Genomic DNA, 17,581 nt, shown 5'->3' with positions numbered 1-17,581 from the left:
TTAATTAAATTAAATCCAATATTTAATCCCATATTCAATCCCACATTTAATTAAATTAAACGAATATTTAATCCTATATTTAATCCTATATTTAATTAAATTAAATCCCATATTTAATTAAATTAAATCCAATATTTAATCCCATATTCAATCCCACATTTAATTAAATTAAACGAATATTTAATCCTATATTTAATCCTATATTTAATTAAATTAAATCCCATATTTAATTAAATTAAATCCAATATTTAATCCCATATTCAATCCCACATTTAATTAAATTAAACGAATATTTAATCCCATATTTAATCCTATATTTAATTAAATTAAATCCCATATTTAATCCCATATTAAATCCCATATTTAATCCCATATTTAATCCCACATTTAATTAAATTAATCCCACATTTAATTAATTAATTAATTAATCCCAGATTTATCCCCGCTCTCACTTCTCCAGGGCCATCCTGTGTTTATCCAGCTCCAGGTTGAGCTCCGAGAGCAGAATCCCGGCCTCCACCTTCACCTGCAGCTTCTCCTTGTCCACCTGCAACATTTGGGATTTTGGGATTTTTTGAGAATTTTTGGGGATTTTTTTTCTGATTTTTTTCTGATTTTTTGGGATTTTTTTCTGATTTTTTTGTGATTTTTTTTGTGATATTTTGGGATTTTTTTTCTGATTTTTTTTCTGATTTTTTGGGATTTTTTTCTGATTTTTTGGGATTTTTTCTCTGATTTTTTTGGATTTTGTTCTGATTTTTTGGGAATTTTTTCTGATTTTTTTCTGATTTTTAGAATTTTTTTTTCTGAGTTTTTGGGGTTTTTTTCGATTTTTTTGAGAATTTTTTTCCTGATTTTTTGGGATTTTTTTGGGATTTTTTTCTGATTTTTTGGTGATTTTTTTTTATTTTTTGTGATATTTTTTCTCATTTTTTGGGATGTTTTTTTCTGATTTTTTGGGATTTTTTTTTTCTGATTTTTTTGCGATTTTTTTTCTGATTATTTGGATTTTTTTCTGATTTTTTTGGGATTTTTGGGGGCATTTTTTTGTAATTTATTGTGATTTTTTGGGGAAATTTTTTTGTGATTCTTGGGGGATTTTTTTGTGATTTTTTGAGGGATTTTTTGGGTGATTTTTGGGGGCATTTTTTTGTAATTTATTGTGATTTTTGGGGAATTTTTTTTTGTGATTCTTGGGGGATTTTTTGTGATTTTTGGGGGATTTTTTTGTGATTTTTGGGGGGTTTTTTGAGGGATTTTTTTGGGATTTTTGGGAGAGATTTTTTTTTAATTTTGGGCAATTTTGGGTGATTTTTTCTCAATGTTCCGGAACATTCCATGCCTGACCTGCAGCACGCGGTTGAGTTTTTTGGGGATTTTTTTGTGATTTTTTTTGGGAATTTTTTGTGATTTTTTTGGTGATTTTAGGGGGAATTTTGTGATTTTTGAGGGATTTTTTTGTGATTTTTGGGGGGTATTTTTTTGTAATTTATTGTGATTTTTTGGGGAAATTTTTTTGTGATTTTTGGGGGGTATTTTTTGTAATTTATTGTGATATTTTGGGGAAATTTTTTTGTGATTTTTGGGGGCATTTTTTGTAATTTATTGTGATTTTTTGGGGAATTTTTTGAGGGATTTTTGGGAGATTTTTTTGTGATTTTTGGGGGCATTATTTGTAATTTATTGTGATATTTTGGGGAATTATTTTGTGATTTTTTTGAGGGATTTTTTTGTGATTTTTGAGGGTTTTTTGTGATTTTTGGGGGCATTTTTTTGTAATTTATTGTGATTTTTTGGGGAAATTTTTTTGTGATTCTTGGGGGATTTTTCTGTGATTTTTTGAGGGATTTTCTTGTGAATTTTGGGGGCGATTTTTTGTAATTTATTGTGATTTTTTGGGGAATTTTTTTGTGATTCTTGGGGGATATTTTTGAGATTTTTGAGGGATTTTTGGGTGATTTTTGTGGGATTTTTTCGTGATTTATCGTGATTTTTTCGGGATTTTTGGGGGGAATTTTTTTAATTTTGGGGATTTTTTTTTTTTCAATGTTCCGGAACATTCTGCGCCTGACCTGCAGCACGCGGTTGAGTTTTTGGGGGAATTTTTTCTGATTTTTTGGGATTTTTTTCTGATTTTTGGGGATTTTTTTCTGATTTTTTGGTGATTTTTTGAGCTTTTTTGGTGATTTTTTTTAATTTTTATTTGGGATTTCTGGGGATTTTTTTCTGATTATTTGGAATTTTTTTCTGGTTTTCTGGATTTTTTTTCTGATTTTTTTGGGAATTTTTCTGTTTTTTTGGGGGATTTTTTTTCCTGATTTTTGGAGATTTTATTTTCTGAGTTTTTGGAATATTTTTTTTTTATTTTTGGGATTTTTTTTCTGATTTTTTGGGATTTTTTCCTGATTTTTTGGGAATTTTTTCAGATTTTTTTGGTGATTGTTTGAGCATTTTTGTTGATTTTTTGGAATTTTTATTTGGGATTTTTGGGGATTTTTTTCTGATTTTTTAGTGGGTTTTTTTTGGGGGGGGGAATTTTTGATGATTTTTTTTATAATTTCCCTGTGTGTTTTTCTGGAATGTTCCATGCGTGACCTGCAGCACGTGGTTGAGTTTTTGGGGAATATTTTTGTGATTTTTTTTGGGGATTTTTTTTGTGATTTTGGGGGGTATTTTTTTGTAATTTATTGGGATTTTTTTGTGATTTTTTTGTGATTTTTGAGGGATTTTTTTGTGATTTTTGGGGGGTATTTTTTTGTAATTTATTGTGATTTTTTGGGGAATTTTTTTTGTGATTTTTGGGGGATTTTTTTGTGATTTATTGTGATTTTTGAGGGATTTTTTTGGGATTTTTGTGAGGGAGTTTTTTTAATTTTGGGGAATTTTGGGTGATTTTTTTTTCAATTTTCCAGAACATTCCGGCCTGACCTGCAGCACATGGTTGAGTTTTTGGGATATTTTTTTGGTGATTTTTTAGGGGCTTTTTTTTGTGATTTTTAGGGGCATTTTTTTGTAATTTATTGTGATTTTTTGGGGATTTTTGGGGTTTTTTTTTGTGATTTTTGAGGGATTTTTTTGTGATTTTTAGGGGCATTTTTTTGTAATTTATTGTGATTTTTTGGGGAATTTTTTTGTGATTTTTGGGGGGTTTTTTTTGTGATTTTTGGGGGGATTTTTTTGTGATTTTTGGGGGCATTTTTTTGTAATTTATTGTGATTTTTTGGGGAAATTTTTTTTGTGATTTTTGGGGGATTTTTGAGTGATTTTTTGGGTGATTTTGGGGGATTTTTTCGTGATTTATTCTGATTTTTTGGGGATTTTTGGGAGGGAATTTTTTTAATTTTGGGCAATTTTGGGTGATTTTTTTTCAATGTTCCGGAACATTCCAGCCTGACCTGCAGCACGCGGTTGAGTTTTTGGGGGATATTTTTGTGATTTTTTTGGGAATTTTTTTGTGATTTTTGTGGAATTTTTTTGTGATTTTTGGGGGCATTTTTTGTAATTTATTGTGATTTTTGAGGGATTTTTTTTTGTGATTTTTGGGGGATTTTTTCGTGATTTATTGTGATTTTTTTGTGATTTTTGAGGGATTTTTTGGTGATTTTTTGGTGATTTTTTGGGAATTTTTAGGTGGGAATTTTTTTAATTTTGGGGAATTTTTTGTGATTTTTTTTTCAATGTTCCGGAACATTCCAGCCTGACCTGCAGCACGCGGTTGAGGTGGCCCAGGTGGATCATGAAGCCATCGGTGCAGGCGATGTCCGAGGGGGAGTGGCCGCCCCCGACCACCTTCACCCGCTTGCCCTGCTCCCGCGCCAGCACCAGGATCTACCCCAAAACACCAGAAATTACCCCAAAAATTACCTAAAATACCAGAAATATCCCCCAAAAAACGGATCCTAAAACATGGGAAGTGTCCCCAAAAAATCGATCCTAAAATATCAGAAATGTCCCAAAAAACCTGATCCTAAAACATGGTAAATGTCCCCAAAAAATCAATCTTAAAATATGGGGAATGTCCCAAAAATACCAATCCTAAAATATCAGGAATGTCCCCAAAAACGAATCCTAAAATATCGGAAATGTCCCCAAAAAATCGATCCTAAAATAACAGAAATATCCCCAAAAAATGGATCCTAAAATATCAGGAATGTCCCCAAAAAAATTTTTAAAATATCAAAAATGTCCCCAAAAAAACTGATCCTAAAATACCCGAAATATCCCTAAAAATCTGATCCTAAAATATCAGAAATGTCCCCAAAAAATTACCTAAAATACCAGAAATAACCCCAAAAAAATGAGCCTAAAACATGGGAAATGTCCCCAAAAAAATGATCCTAAAACATGGGAAATGTCCCCTAAAAATGGATCCTAAAATATCAGAAATATCCCCAAAAAACCTGATCCTAAAATATCAGAAATATCCCTAAAAAACGGATCCTAAAACCTGGTAAAAGTCCCCAAAAAACCGATCCTAAAATATCAGAAAGGTCCCCAAAAAAAGATACTAAAATATCGGGAATATCCCTAAAAACCCAATCCTAAAATAGGGGGATTATTCTAAAATAAACCACTCCTAAAATATCAGAAATGTCCCCAAAAATTGGATCCTAAAATATCAGAAATGTCCCAAAAAATCTGATCCTAAAATATCGGGAATATCCCCAAAAAAACCAATCCCAAAATATCGGGAATGTCTGAAAAAACTGATCCTAAAATATCAGAAATGTCCCAAAAAAATTAATCCTAAAATATCAGAAATGTCCCCAAAAAAATTCCTAAAATATTGGGAATATCCCAAAAAATGGATCCTAAAATATCAGAAATGTCCCCCAAAAAACGGATCCTAAAACCTGGTAAAAGTCCCCAAAAAACCGATCCTAAAATATCAGAAATGTCCCCAAAAAATGGATCCTAAAATATCAGAAATATCCCCCAAAAAATCCTAAAATATCGGGAATATCCCCAAAAAAATGGATCCTAAAATATCAGAAATGTCCCCAAAAATCTGATCCTAAAATATCAGAAATGTTCCCAAAAAAAGATACTAAAATATTGGGAATATCCCAAAAAATAGATCCTAAAATATCAGAAATGTCCCCAAAAAAACCAATCCTAAAATATTTGGAATGTGCCCAAAAAATGATCCTAAAATATCAGAAATGTCCCCAAAAATCGGATCCTAAAATATCGGGAATGTCCCCAAAAAATGGATCTGAAAATATCAGGAATATCCCCCCAAAAAATTCCTAAAATTTCAGAAATATCCCTAAAAAACTGATCCTATAATATCAGAAATATCCCAAAAAAATCATCCTAAAATATCAGAAATGTCCCCAAAAAATGGATCCTAAAATATCAGGAATATCCCAAAAAACCTGATCCTAAAATATCAGAAATGTCCCAAAAAATTGATCCTAAAATATCGCAAATATCCCAAAAAACCGGATCCTAAAATATCAGAAATGTCCCCAAAAAAATTCCTAAAATATCAGAAATGTCCCCCAAAAAACTGATCCTAAAATACCAGAAATATCCCTAAAAAATTGATCCTAAAATATCAGAAATGTCCCCAAAAAACTGATCCTAAAATACCAGAAATGTCCCCAAAAAAATGGATCCTAAAATATCAGAAATGTCCCCCAAAAAATTCTTAAAATATCAGAAATGTCCCCAAAAAAATGATCCTAAAACATGGGAAATGTCCCCAAAAAATCGATCCTAAAATATCAGAAATATCCCCAAAAAATGGATCCTAAAATATCAGAAATGACCCCAAAAAAAGATCCTAAAATATAAGAAATGTCCCCAAAAAAAAGATCCTAAAATATCAGAAATGTCCCCAAAAATTGGATCCTAAAATACCAGAAAGGTCCCCAAAAAAAGATACTAAAATATCAGAAATATGCCTAAAAAATGGATCCTAAAATATTGGGAATGTCCCTAAAAACCCAATCCTAAACCAAGGGGATTATTCCAAAATAAACCACTCCTAAAATATCAGAAATGTCCCTAAAAAACTGATCCTAAAATATCAGAAATGTCCCTAAAAAATGATCCTAAAATATCAGAAATGTCCCCAAAAAAATTCTTAAAATATCAGAAATGTCCCCAAAAAATCAATTCTAAAATTTTAGAAATGCCCCAAAAAATGGATCCTAAAATACCAGAAATGTCCCCAAAAATCGGATGTTAAAATATCAGAAATGTCCCCAAAAAATTTCCTAAAATATCAGAAATGTCCCCCAAAAACTGATCCTAAAATATCAGAAATGTCCCCAAAAAAACCGGTCCTAAAATATCAGAAATGTCCCCAAAAAATGATACTAAAATATCAGAAATGTCCCCCAAAAACCGATCCTAAAATATCAGAAATGTCCCAAAAAAACTGATACTGAAATATTGGGAATGTCCCCAAAAACGGATCCTAAAATACCAGAAATGTCCCCAAAAAACGGATCCTAAAATTTCAGAAATGCCCCCAAAAAAATGATCCTAAAATATCAGAAATGTCCCAAAAAATGGATCCTAAAATATCGGGAATGTGCCCAAAAAACCGATCCTAAAATATCGGGAATGTCCCAAAAAAATTCCTGAAATATCAGAAATGTCCCTAAAAAACCCAATCCTAAAACAAGGGGATTATTCTAAAATAAACCACTCCTAAAATATCAGAAATGTCCCCAAAAAATACTAAAATATTGGGAATATCCCCAAAAAATGGATCCTAAAACATGGTAAATGTCCCCAAAAAATCAATCTTAAAATATCAGAAATGACCCAAAAAAATTTCCTAAAATATCAGAAATGTCCCCAAAAAATGGATCCTAAAATATCAGAAATATCCCAAAAAATGGATCCTAAAATATCAGAAATGTCCTAAAAAAAACCAGTCCTAAAACAATGGGATTATTCTAAAATAAACCACTCCTAAAATATCAGAAATGTCCCCAAAAAATGATCCTAAAATACCAGAAATATCCCTAAAAAGTGGATCCTAAAATATCAGAAATGTCCCCCAAAAAATTCCTAAAATATCAGAAATATCACCAAAAAATGGATCCGAAAATATCGGGAATGTCACCAAAAAATTCTTAAAATATCAGAAGTATCCCCAAAAAATCGATCCTAAAATATCAGAAATGTCCCCAAAAAAATGATCCTAAAACATGGGAAATGTCCCCGAAAAATGGATTGTAAAATATCAGAAATGTCCCAAAAAAACGGATCCTAAAATATCAGAAATGTCCCCAAAAAATGGATCCTGAAATATCAGAAAGGTCCCCAAAAAATGGATCCTAAAATATCAGAAATGTCACCAAAAAAAGATACTAAAATATTGGGAATATCTCAAAAAATGGATCCTAAAATATCAGGAATATCCCAAAAAACCTGATCCTAAAATATCAGAAATGTCCCAAAAAATTGATCCTAAAATATCGCAAATATCCCAAAAAACCGGATCCTAAAATATCAGAAATGTCCCCAAAAAAATTCCTAAAATATCAGAAATATCCCCAAAAAACTGATCCTAAAATATTGGGAATATCCCAAAAAATTGATCCTAAAATATCAGAAATGTCCCCAAAAAAACTGATCCTAAAATATCGGGAATATCCCAAAAAACCCAATCCTAAACCAAGGGGATTATTCCAAAATAAACCACTGCTAAAATATCAGAAATGTCCCCAAAAAAATGATCCTAAAATATCAGAAATGTCCCCAAAAAATCGATCCTAAAATATCAGAAATGTCTCAAAAAAATTGATCCTAAAATATCAGAAATGTCCCCAAAAAATTCCTAAAATATCAGAAAGGTCCCCAAAAAACGGATCCTAAAATATCGGGAATATCCCAAAAAACCCAATCCTAAACCAAGGGGATTATTCTAAAATAAACCACTCCTAAAATATCAGGAATGGCCCCTAAAAACTGATCCTAAAATATCAGAAATGTCCCCAAAAAACTGATCCTAAAATATCAGAAATGTCACCAAAAAATGGATCCGAAAATATCGGGAATGTCCCCAAAAAATGGATCCTAAAATATCAGAAATGTCCCAAAAAAATTCTTAAAATATCAGAAATGTCCCCAAAAAATGGATCCGAAAATATCGAGAATGTCCCCAAAAATTGGATCCTAAAATATCGGGAATATCCCTAAAAACCCAAACCTAAACCAAGGGGATTATTCTAAAATAAACCACTCCTAAAATATCAGAAATGTCCCCAAAAAACGGATCCTAAAATATCAGAAATGTCCCAAAAAACCAATCCTAAAATATCAGAAATGTCCCCAAAAAAAATCCTAAAATATCAGAAATGTCCCCAAAAAAATGATCCTAAAATATCAGAAATGTCCCCAAAAACTGATCCTAAAATACCAGAAATATCCCCAAAAAAATTCTTAAAATATCAGAAATGTCCCAAAAAACTGATCCGAAAATATCAGAAATGTCCCCAAAAAATGGATCCTAAAATATCAGAAATGTCCCCAAAAAATCGATCTTAAAATATCAGAAATGTCCCAAAAAAATTTCCTAAAATATCAGAAATGTCCCAAAAAAAACTGATCCTAAATTTTCAGAAATGTCCCAAAAAAATGGATCCTAAAATATCAGAAATGTCACCAAAAAATGGATCCTAAAATATCAGAAATGTCCCAAAAAACCTGATCCTAAAACATGGTAAATGTCCCCAAAAAATCAATCTTAAAATATGGGAAATGTCCCAAAAATACCAATCCTAAAATATCAGAAATGTCCCCAAAAAAAGATACTGAAATATTGGGAATATCCCAAAAAACCGAATCCTAAAATATCAGAAATGTCCCTAAAAAACGGATCCTAAAATATCGGGAATATCCCAAAAATCCCAATCCTAAACCAAGGGGATTATTCCAAAATAAACCACTCCTAAAATATCAGAAATATCCCAAAAAAACGGATCCTAAAATATCAGAAATGTCCCCAAAAAATGATCCTAAAATATCGGGAATATCCCTAAAAATCCAATCCTAAACCAAGGGGATTATTCCAAAATAAACCACTCCTAAAATATCAGGAATGTCCCAAAAAATCCACCCAGAACTACCAAGAATATCCCAAAAAAATGGATCTAAAACCATCGGGAATGTCCCCAAAAAATTCCTAAAATATCAGGAATTTCAGGAATTTTCTTGCCAATTTTTTGGGAATTTTTCCCTCTGGAATTCCCAATTTTTCCCATTGAAATTCCCAATTTTTCCCCATTTCCTCTAGGAAATTCACGATTATTTTTCCCTGCTGGAATTCCCGATTTTTCCTGTTGGAATATCCAATATTCCCAGATTTTCCCCTTTTTTCCTGATTTTTCCCATTGAAATTCCCAATTTTTCCTGTTGGAATTCCCAATTTTTCCATAATTTTCCCAATTTTCCTGTTGTAATTCCCATTTTTTCCAATTTTTCCTGTTGTAATTCCCATTTTTCCAGATTTTTCCTGTTGGAATTCCTGATTTTTTTTCCCTTTGGAATTCTCAATTTTTCACAGATTTTTTCCTGACTTTTCCCATTGAAATTCCCAATTTTTCCCGTCAGAATTCCCAATTTTTCTATAATTTCCCCATTTTTTTCCTGTTGTAATTCCAATTTTTCCAGATTTTTCCTGTTGGAATTCCTGATTTTTTTCCCTTTGGAATTCCCAATTTTTCCCAGATTTTTTTCCTGATTTTTCCCATTGAAATTCCCAATTTTTCCCATTGAAATTCCCAATTTTTCCCATTGAAATTCCCAATTTTTCCTGTCAGAATTCCCAATTTTTCCATAATTTCCCCATTTTTTTCCTGTTGTAATTCCCATTTTTCCAGATTTTTCTTGTTGGAATTCCTGATTTTTTTTCCCTTTGGAATTCCCAGTTTTTCCCAGATTTTTTTCCTGATTTTTCCCATTGAAATTCCCAATTTTTCCCATTGGAATATCCAATATTCCCAGATTTTCCCCATTTTTCCTGATTTTTCCCATTGAAATTCCCGATTTTTCCTGTCAGAATTCCCATTTTTCCGGATTTTTCCTGTTGGAATTCCTGATTTTTTTTCCCTTTGGAATTCCCAATTTTTCACAGATTTTTTTCCTGACTTTTCCCATTGAAATTCCCGATTTTTCCCGTCAGAATTCCCAATTTTTCCATAATTTCCCCATTTTTTCCTTTTGTAATTCCCATTTTTCCAGAATTTTCCTGTTGGAATTCCTGATTTTTTTCCCTTTGGAATTCCCAATTTTTCACAGATATTTTTCCTGATTATTCCCCATTGAAATTCCCAATTTTTCCCATTGGAATATCCAATATTCCCAGAATTTCCCATTTTTTTCCTGATTTTTCCCATTAAAATTCCTGATTTTTCCTGTCAGAATTCCCAATTTTTCCATATTTTCCCCAATTTTCCCTGTTGGAATTCCTGATTTTTTTTTCCCTTTGGAATTCTCACTTTTTCACAGATTTTTTTCCTGATTATTCCCCATTGAAATTCCCAATTTTTTCCCTTGGAATTCCTGATTTTTTTTTTTTGTTTTTCCTGATTTTCCCCAATTTTTTGGGAATTGTTGTCAAATTTTTGGAAATTTTTTCTCACTTCTGCTGGAATTTTCCCCACCAAATTCTTGGGTTTTTCAGGATTTTTTCCCAATTTTTCCATTTTTTTTTCAGGAATTTTCCCTGGAATTCCCAATTTTTCCAGGTTTTTCGGGGAATTTTCCCAATACTTTTCCCTTTGGAATTCCACTTTTTCCTGGAATTTTTCCCCTTGGAGTTCCCAATTTGTCCCCTGATTTTTCCCACTGAAATTCCCAATCTTTCCCAAATTTTCTCTGATTTTTCTCATTTATTCCTTGGTTTTTTTCCCATTTTTTCCTTGTTTTTCCTTGTTTTTTCCCACTGAAATTCCCAATTTTCCCCAAATTTTCTCTGATTTTTCTCATTTTTTCCTTGTTTTTTTCCCCATTTTTTCCTTGTTTTTTCCCAAATTTTCTCTGATTTTTCCCATTTTTTTCCTTTATTTTTTTCCCATTTTTTCCTTGTTTCTTCCCCAATTTTTCCCAAATTTTCTCTGATTTTTCTCAATTTTTTTCCTTGTTTTTTTCCCCATTTTTTCCCCAAATTTTCTCTGATTTTTCTCATTTTTTCCTTGTTTTTTTCCCATTTTTTCCTTGTTTTTTCCCCAATTTTCCCCAAATTTTCTCTGATTTTTCCCATTTTTTTCCTTGTTTTTTCCCATTTTTTCCCACTGAAATTCCCAATTTTTCCCAAATTTTCTCTGATTTTTCCCATTTTTTTCCTTGTTTTTTTCCCATTTTTTCCTTGTTTTTTCCCCAATTTTCCCCAAATTTTCTCTGATTTTTCCCATTTTTTTCCTTTTTTTTTTCTCAAATTTTCCCATTTTTTCAGGAATTTTCCCATTTTTTGATGAATTTTCCCCAATTTTCCCTCCGTACCTGCCGTATCTCCCGCAGGTCCCGGGGTCGGTAGAAGCCAGGATTTAGGAATGGTTTTTTTCCACTGAAATTCCCAATTTTTCCCACATTTTCTCTGATTTTTCCCTTTTTTTTTCCTTGTTTTTTTCCCATTTTTTTCCCACTGAAATTCCCAATTTTTCCCACATTTTCTCTGATTTTTCTCATTTTTTTCCTTGTTTTTTTCCCATTTTTTCCTTGTTTTCTCCTTGTTTTTTTCCTTGTTTTTCCCCCATTTTTTCCCCACTGAAATTCCCAATTTTCCCCAAATTTTCTCTGATTTTGCCCATTTTTTTCCTTGTTTTTTTTTCACATTTTTCCTTGTTTTTTCCTTGTTTTTTCCCCAATTTTTCCCACTGAAATTCCCAATTTTTCCCAAATTTTCTCTGATTTTTCCCATTTTTTTCCTTGTTTTTTTCCCATTTTTTTCCTTGTTTTTTTCCCTTTTTTTTCCACTGAAATTCCCAAATTTTCTCTGATTTTTCTCAATTTTTTTCCTTGTTTTTTTTCCAATTTTTTCCTTGTTTTTTCCCCAATTTTTCCCCCTGAAATTCCCAATTTTTCCCTATTTTTCTCATTTTTTTCCCATTTTTTCCCCGTTTTTTTCAGTTTTTTTCCCTGGAATTCCCATTTTCTCAGGAATTTTCCCATTTTTCCCGGAATTTCCCCATTTTCCCTCCGTACCTGTTGTATTTCCCGCAGGTCCCGGGGTCGGTAAATGCCAGGATTTAGGAATTTTTTTTTCCCACTGAAATTCCCAATTTTCCCCAAATTTTCTCTGATTTTTCCCTTTTTTTTTCCTTGTTTTTCCCCCATTTTTTCCCCACTGAAATTCCCAATTTTTCCCAAACTTTCTCTGATTTTTCTCATTTTTTTCCTTGTTTTTTTTTTTTCCATTTTTTCCTTGTTTTTTCCCAAATTTTCTCTGATTTTTCCCTTTTTTTTCCTTGGTTTTTTTTCCCATTTTTTCCTTGTTTCTTCCCCAATTTTTCCCAAATTTTCTCTGATTTTTCCCATTTTTTTCCTTGTTTTGTTTCCCATGTTTTCCTTGTTTTTTTCCCACTGAAATTCCCATTTATTTTTCCTTGTTTTTTCCCTTTTTTTTTTTCAGGAATTTTCCCACTGGAATTCTGAACTTTTCCCCTGATTTTTTCCCACAGGAATTCCTGATTTTTTCCCAATTTTCCCCAACTTTTCCTGATTTTTCGAGAATTTACAGGAATTTTTCGTGCTGAAATTCTCAATTTTTCTCATTTTTTTCCTTGTTTTTTCCCATTTTTTTCCACTGAAATTCCCAATTTTTCCCATTTTTTTCCTTGTTTTTTTCCCATTTTTTTTCTTGCTTTTTTCCCACTGAAATTCCCAATTTTTCCCAAATTTCCTCTGTTTTTTCCCATTTTTTCCCACTGAAATTCCCAAATTTTCCCTTTTTTTCCCCCAGATTTTTCCCATTTTTTTCCCCGTTTTTTTCAGGAATTTTTCCCGAATTTTCTCTGATTTTTCTCATTTTTTTTCCTTGTTTTTTCCCCATTTTTTCCTTGTTTTTTTCCCATTTTTTTCCCACTGAAATTCCCAATTTTTCTCTGATTTTTCCCATTTTTCCCTGGTTTTTTTCCTTGTTTTTTGCCTTGTTTTTCCCCCATTTTTTCCTTGTTTTTTCCCCAATTTTTCCCAAATTTTCTCTGATTTTTCCATTTTTTTTCTTGTTTTTTTTCCAAATTTTCCCATTTTTTGGTGAATTTTCCCCATTTTCCCTCCGTACCTGTTGTATTTCCCGCAGGTCCCGGGGTCGGTAAAAGCCAGGATTTAGGAATGGTTTTATTCCCAATTTTTCCCACTGAAATTCCCAATTTTCCCCAAATTTTCTCTGATTTTTTTCCCATTTTTTCCCACTGAAATTCCCAATTTTCCCCATTTTTTTCCTTGTTTTTTTTTCCCACTGAAATTCCCAATTTTCCCAAATTTTCTCTGATTTTTCCCTTTTTTTTCCTCGTTTTTTTCCCCATTTTTTCCTTGTTTTTTTCCCATTTTTTCCCCACTGAAATTCCCAATTTTTCTCTGATTTTTCCCATTTTTTTTTCTTGATTTTTTTCCCATTTTTTCCTTGTTTTTTCCCCAATTTTTCCTACTAAAATTCCCAATTTTCCCCAAATTTTCTCTGATTTTTCTCATTTTTTTCCTTGTTTTTTTTTTTCATTTTTCCTTATTTTTTCCCCAATTTTTTCCCACTGAAATTCCCAATTTTCCCCAAATTTCCTCTGATTTTTCCCATTTTTTCCCACTGAAATTCCCAATTTTTTTCCTATTTTTCTCATTTTTTTTCCCATTTTTTCCCCGTTTTTTTCCGTTTTTTCCCTGGAATTCCCAATTTTCCCATTTTTCAGGATTTTTCCCATTTTTCCCGGAATTTCCCCCATTTCCCTCCGTACCTGCCGTATCTCCCGCAGGTCCCGGGGTCGGTAAAAGCCAGGATTTAGGAATGGGTTTTTTTCCAATTTTTCCCACTGAAATTCCCAATTTTCCCCAAATTTTCTCTGATTTTTCCCATTTTTTTCCCTTGTTTTTCCCCATTTTTTTCCTTGTTTTTTTTCCAATTTTTTTCCCTGTTTTTTCCCCATTTTTCCCCACTGAAATTCCCAATTTTTCCCAAATTTTCTCTGATTTTTGCCATTTTTTCCTTGTTTTTTCCCCAATTTTTCCCCCTGAAATTCCCAATTTTTTCCTATTTTTCTCATTTTTTTCCCCGTTTTTTCCCGTTTTTTCCCTGGAATTCCCATTTTCTCGGGAATTTTCCCATTTTCTCAGGAATTTTCCCATTTTTCCCGGAATTTCCCCCATTTCCCCTCCGTACCTGCCGTATCTCCCGCAGCTCCCGGGGGCGGTAGAAGCGCTCGGGGCGGCACCCGAAGGTCCCGGCCCAGTTCTGGAACCTCAGCCCTGATTGGCCCTGGGGCTGAGCCAATGGGAGAGAGACGGCCATGGGGAGGAGCCCAAATCCCAAATTCCCAAAAATCCCAAAATCGCAAAATAAAAAAAATCCCAAAAATCTCAAATCAAAAAATCCCAAATCAAAAAAATCCCCAAAATAAAAAAATCCCAAATCCCAAAAATCCCAAATCCCAAAAATCCCAAATACCCGAACTTCTCAAAATCCAAAAAATCCCAAAATCCCAAAAATCAAAAAATCCCCAAAATCCCAAATACCCAAAGTTCTCAAAATCCCAAAAATCCCAAAATAAAAAAAATCCCCAAATACCAAAAATCCCAAAATCCCAAAAATCTCAAACCGCAAATCCCCAAAATCCCAAAAATCCCCAAAATAAAAAAATCCCAAATCCCAAAAATCAAAAAATCCCAAAAATCCCAAACCGCAAATCCCACCCCAATAATCCCAAGTCCCAAAAATTCCAAACCCCAAAAATCCCAAAATCCCAAAAATCAAAAAATCCCAAAAATCTCAAAATCCCAAAAATCCCAAATACCAAAAATCCCAAAAATCCCAAAAATTAAAAAATCCCAAAAATCCCAAACTGCAAATCCCATCCCAAAAATCCACAAAATCCCCAAAATCCCAAATCCCCAAAATCAAAAAATCCCAAAAATCAAAAAATCCCCAAAATCAAAAAATCCCAAAAATCTCAAAAAAACCCCAAATGCCAAAAATCCCAAACCACAAATCCCCAAATCCCAAAAATCTCAAAATCCCCAAAATCCTAAAAATCCCAAATCCTAAAAATCTCAAAATACCAAAAGTCCCAAATCCCAAAAATCCCAAAAATCCCCAAATTCCCAAAATTCCCCAAATCCCAAATTCCGGCTCTGCCCCTCCCCCATTCCCCTCCCCCTCCCCAGAATTTCAGCACAAAAATCCCCAAAAAACCCAAAAAATCTAAAAAAATTCTTCCCAAAAATTCCCCCAAAATCCAAAAAGAATCCCAAAAAACCCCTAAAAATTCTCAAAAATCCCCTCCAAAAAACCCCAAAAGATCCTGAAAAAAATCCCAAAAGATCCTGAAAAAAATCCCAAAAAATCCAAAATAATTCTTCCAAAAAACCCCAAAAAACCTGTTTAAAATCCACAAGAAAAACTCCTAAAATCCTCAAAAAACCCGGAAAAAATAAAAATAAATTCCTGCAAAAATCCCAAGAATTGCCCCAAAATTCCCTCCAAAAATTCCACAAAATTCCCGAAAAAAATCCCTAAAAATTCCAAAAAAAAATCCTCCAAAAATCCCAAAAAATGGAAAAAAATTCTTCCAAAAATTCCCAAAAGATTCCAAAAATCCGTCTCAAATATCCCCAAAAAATTCCACAAAATATCCAAAAAAATCCCAAAAAATCGAAAAAATTTCTTCCAAAATTCCCCCCAAAATCCCAAAAAAATCTCAAAAAAACCCCAAAAATTCCACAAAATATCCCCGAAAAATCCAAAAAAATTCTTCCAAAAATCCCCCAAAAATCCACAAAAAATTCCCCAAAAATCCCAAAAAATTTTAAAAATTCTTCCAAAAATTCCCCAAAAAATCCCCCCAAAAATCCAAAAAAATCTTCCAAAAATTCCCTCAAAATCCCAAAAAAGTCCCAAAAAATCCCTAAAAAAATCAAAAATTCCCCCCAAAAATCCCCCAAAAAAATCCCAAATAAAAGCCCCCAAAAAAATCCCGAAAAATTCCTTAAAAATAAAAATAAATTCCAAAAATTCTCCCCCAAAAAAACACCCAAAATTCCATTTTTACCCCTTTAAAATTCGGATTTTTCCCCCCCAAAAATTCCATTTTCCCCCCAAAAATTCGGATTTTTTCCCAAAAAAATTCGGATTTTTCCCCCCCAAAAATTCGGATTTTTCCCCCCAAAAAATTCAAAGTTTACCCCTTTAAAATTCGGAATTTTCCCCCAAAAAATTCACATTTTTCCCCCAAAAAATTCGGATTTTTCCCCCAAAAAATCGGATTTTTCCCCCAAAAAATTCGAATTTTTCCCCAAAAAAATTCGGATTTTTCTCACCACGCTGGAGCCGCTTCCTTCCATGGATTTTTGGGAATTTTGGGGAATTTTTTGGGAATATTTTGAATTTTTTGGGATTTTTTTGGGAGTTCCCGACGGCTCCGAGGTCGCTGCTCCTCTGAATTCCCGGAAATTGGGAAAAAAAATTGGGAATTTTGGGTTTTTTTTGGGAATTGCGAAATTCCCGAGGGAGGAGGGAAAAGCTGGAGCGGAGCCGGGAATGGGAAAATTCCCAAATTTTGGGGAAAAAAATGGGAATAAATCTCAAATTTTGGGGGGAAAAAATTCCAAATTTTTGGGGGGAAAATTGGGGAAAAATTCTCAATTTTTGGGGGGAAAAATTCCAAAATTTTTTTTTGGAAAATGGGATAAAAATTGGGGGGAAATTCTCAATTTTTTGAGGGAAAAATGGGGAATAAATCCCAAATTTTTTGGGGGAAAAATGGCAAAAAATTCCAAATTTTTGGGGGGAAAATTGGGAAAAAATGCCAAATATTTTGTGGAAAAATGGGATAAAAACTGGGGGAAAATTCTCAATTTTTTTGAGGAAAAATGGGAAAAAAAAAATCAAAATTTTTTGTGGAAAAATGGGATAAAAATTGGGGGGAAATTCTCAATTTTTTTGAGGAAAAAATGGGGAATAAATCCCAAATTTTTGGGGGAAAATTGGGGAAAAATTCTCAATTTTGGGGGGGAAAAATGGGGAAAAAAATCCCAAATTTTTGGGGGGAAAATTGGGAAAAAATTCTCAATTTTTGAGGGAAAAATGGGAAAAAATTCCAAATTTTTTGTGAAAAAATGGGATAAAAATTGGGGGAAAATTCTCAATTTTTTGGAGGAAAAAATGGGGAAAAATTGGGAAAAACGGGAAATAAATCCCAAAATTTTTGGGGGGAAAGTTGGGGAAAAATTCTCAATTTTTTGGGGAAAAAATCAAAAATTTAGGGGGAAAAAATTCTCAATTTTGGAGGGGAAAAAATGGGAAAAAATTCCAAATTTTTTGTGGAAAAATGGGATAAAAATTGGAGGGAAAATTCTCAATTTTTTTGAGGAAAAAATGGGGAAAAAAATCCCAAATTTTTGGGGGGAAAAT

At 32.5% G+C, this 17,581-nt stretch overlaps 1 protein-coding gene across 3 annotated transcripts in view; it reads right to left on the bottom strand.

The window, feature by feature from the left end:
* Positions 1-16,635, bottom strand: part of LOC141728419 (L-gulonolactone oxidase-like) — a 45,805-nt gene extending 29,170 nt beyond the window's left edge. For all 3 annotated transcript variants that reach the window (XM_074536428.1, XM_074536427.1, XM_074536429.1), the window contains exons 1-4: positions 16,489-16,635; positions 14,336-14,437; positions 3,703-3,828; positions 453-547 (exon numbers count right to left, since the gene is read on the bottom strand). In XM_074536428.1, coding sequence (XP_074392529.1) covers positions 453-547; positions 3,703-3,828; positions 14,336-14,437; positions 16,489-16,512 — 347 coding nt within the window. In that variant the 5' untranslated portion in view covers positions 16,513-16,635. The remainder of the gene's footprint in view (positions 1-452; positions 548-3,702; positions 3,829-14,335; positions 14,438-16,488) is intronic.
* Positions 16,636-17,581: the final 946 nt, after the last annotated feature.

The sequence above is a fragment of the Zonotrichia albicollis genome, chromosome 3, assembly GCF_047830755.1.
Source record: "Zonotrichia albicollis isolate bZonAlb1 chromosome 3, bZonAlb1.hap1, whole genome shotgun sequence".
NCBI classification, from domain to species: domain Eukaryota; kingdom Metazoa; phylum Chordata; class Aves; order Passeriformes; family Passerellidae; genus Zonotrichia; species Zonotrichia albicollis.
The sequence above is the reverse complement of the archived record's forward strand: the minus strand, read 5'-3'. Positions and strand labels throughout refer to the sequence as shown.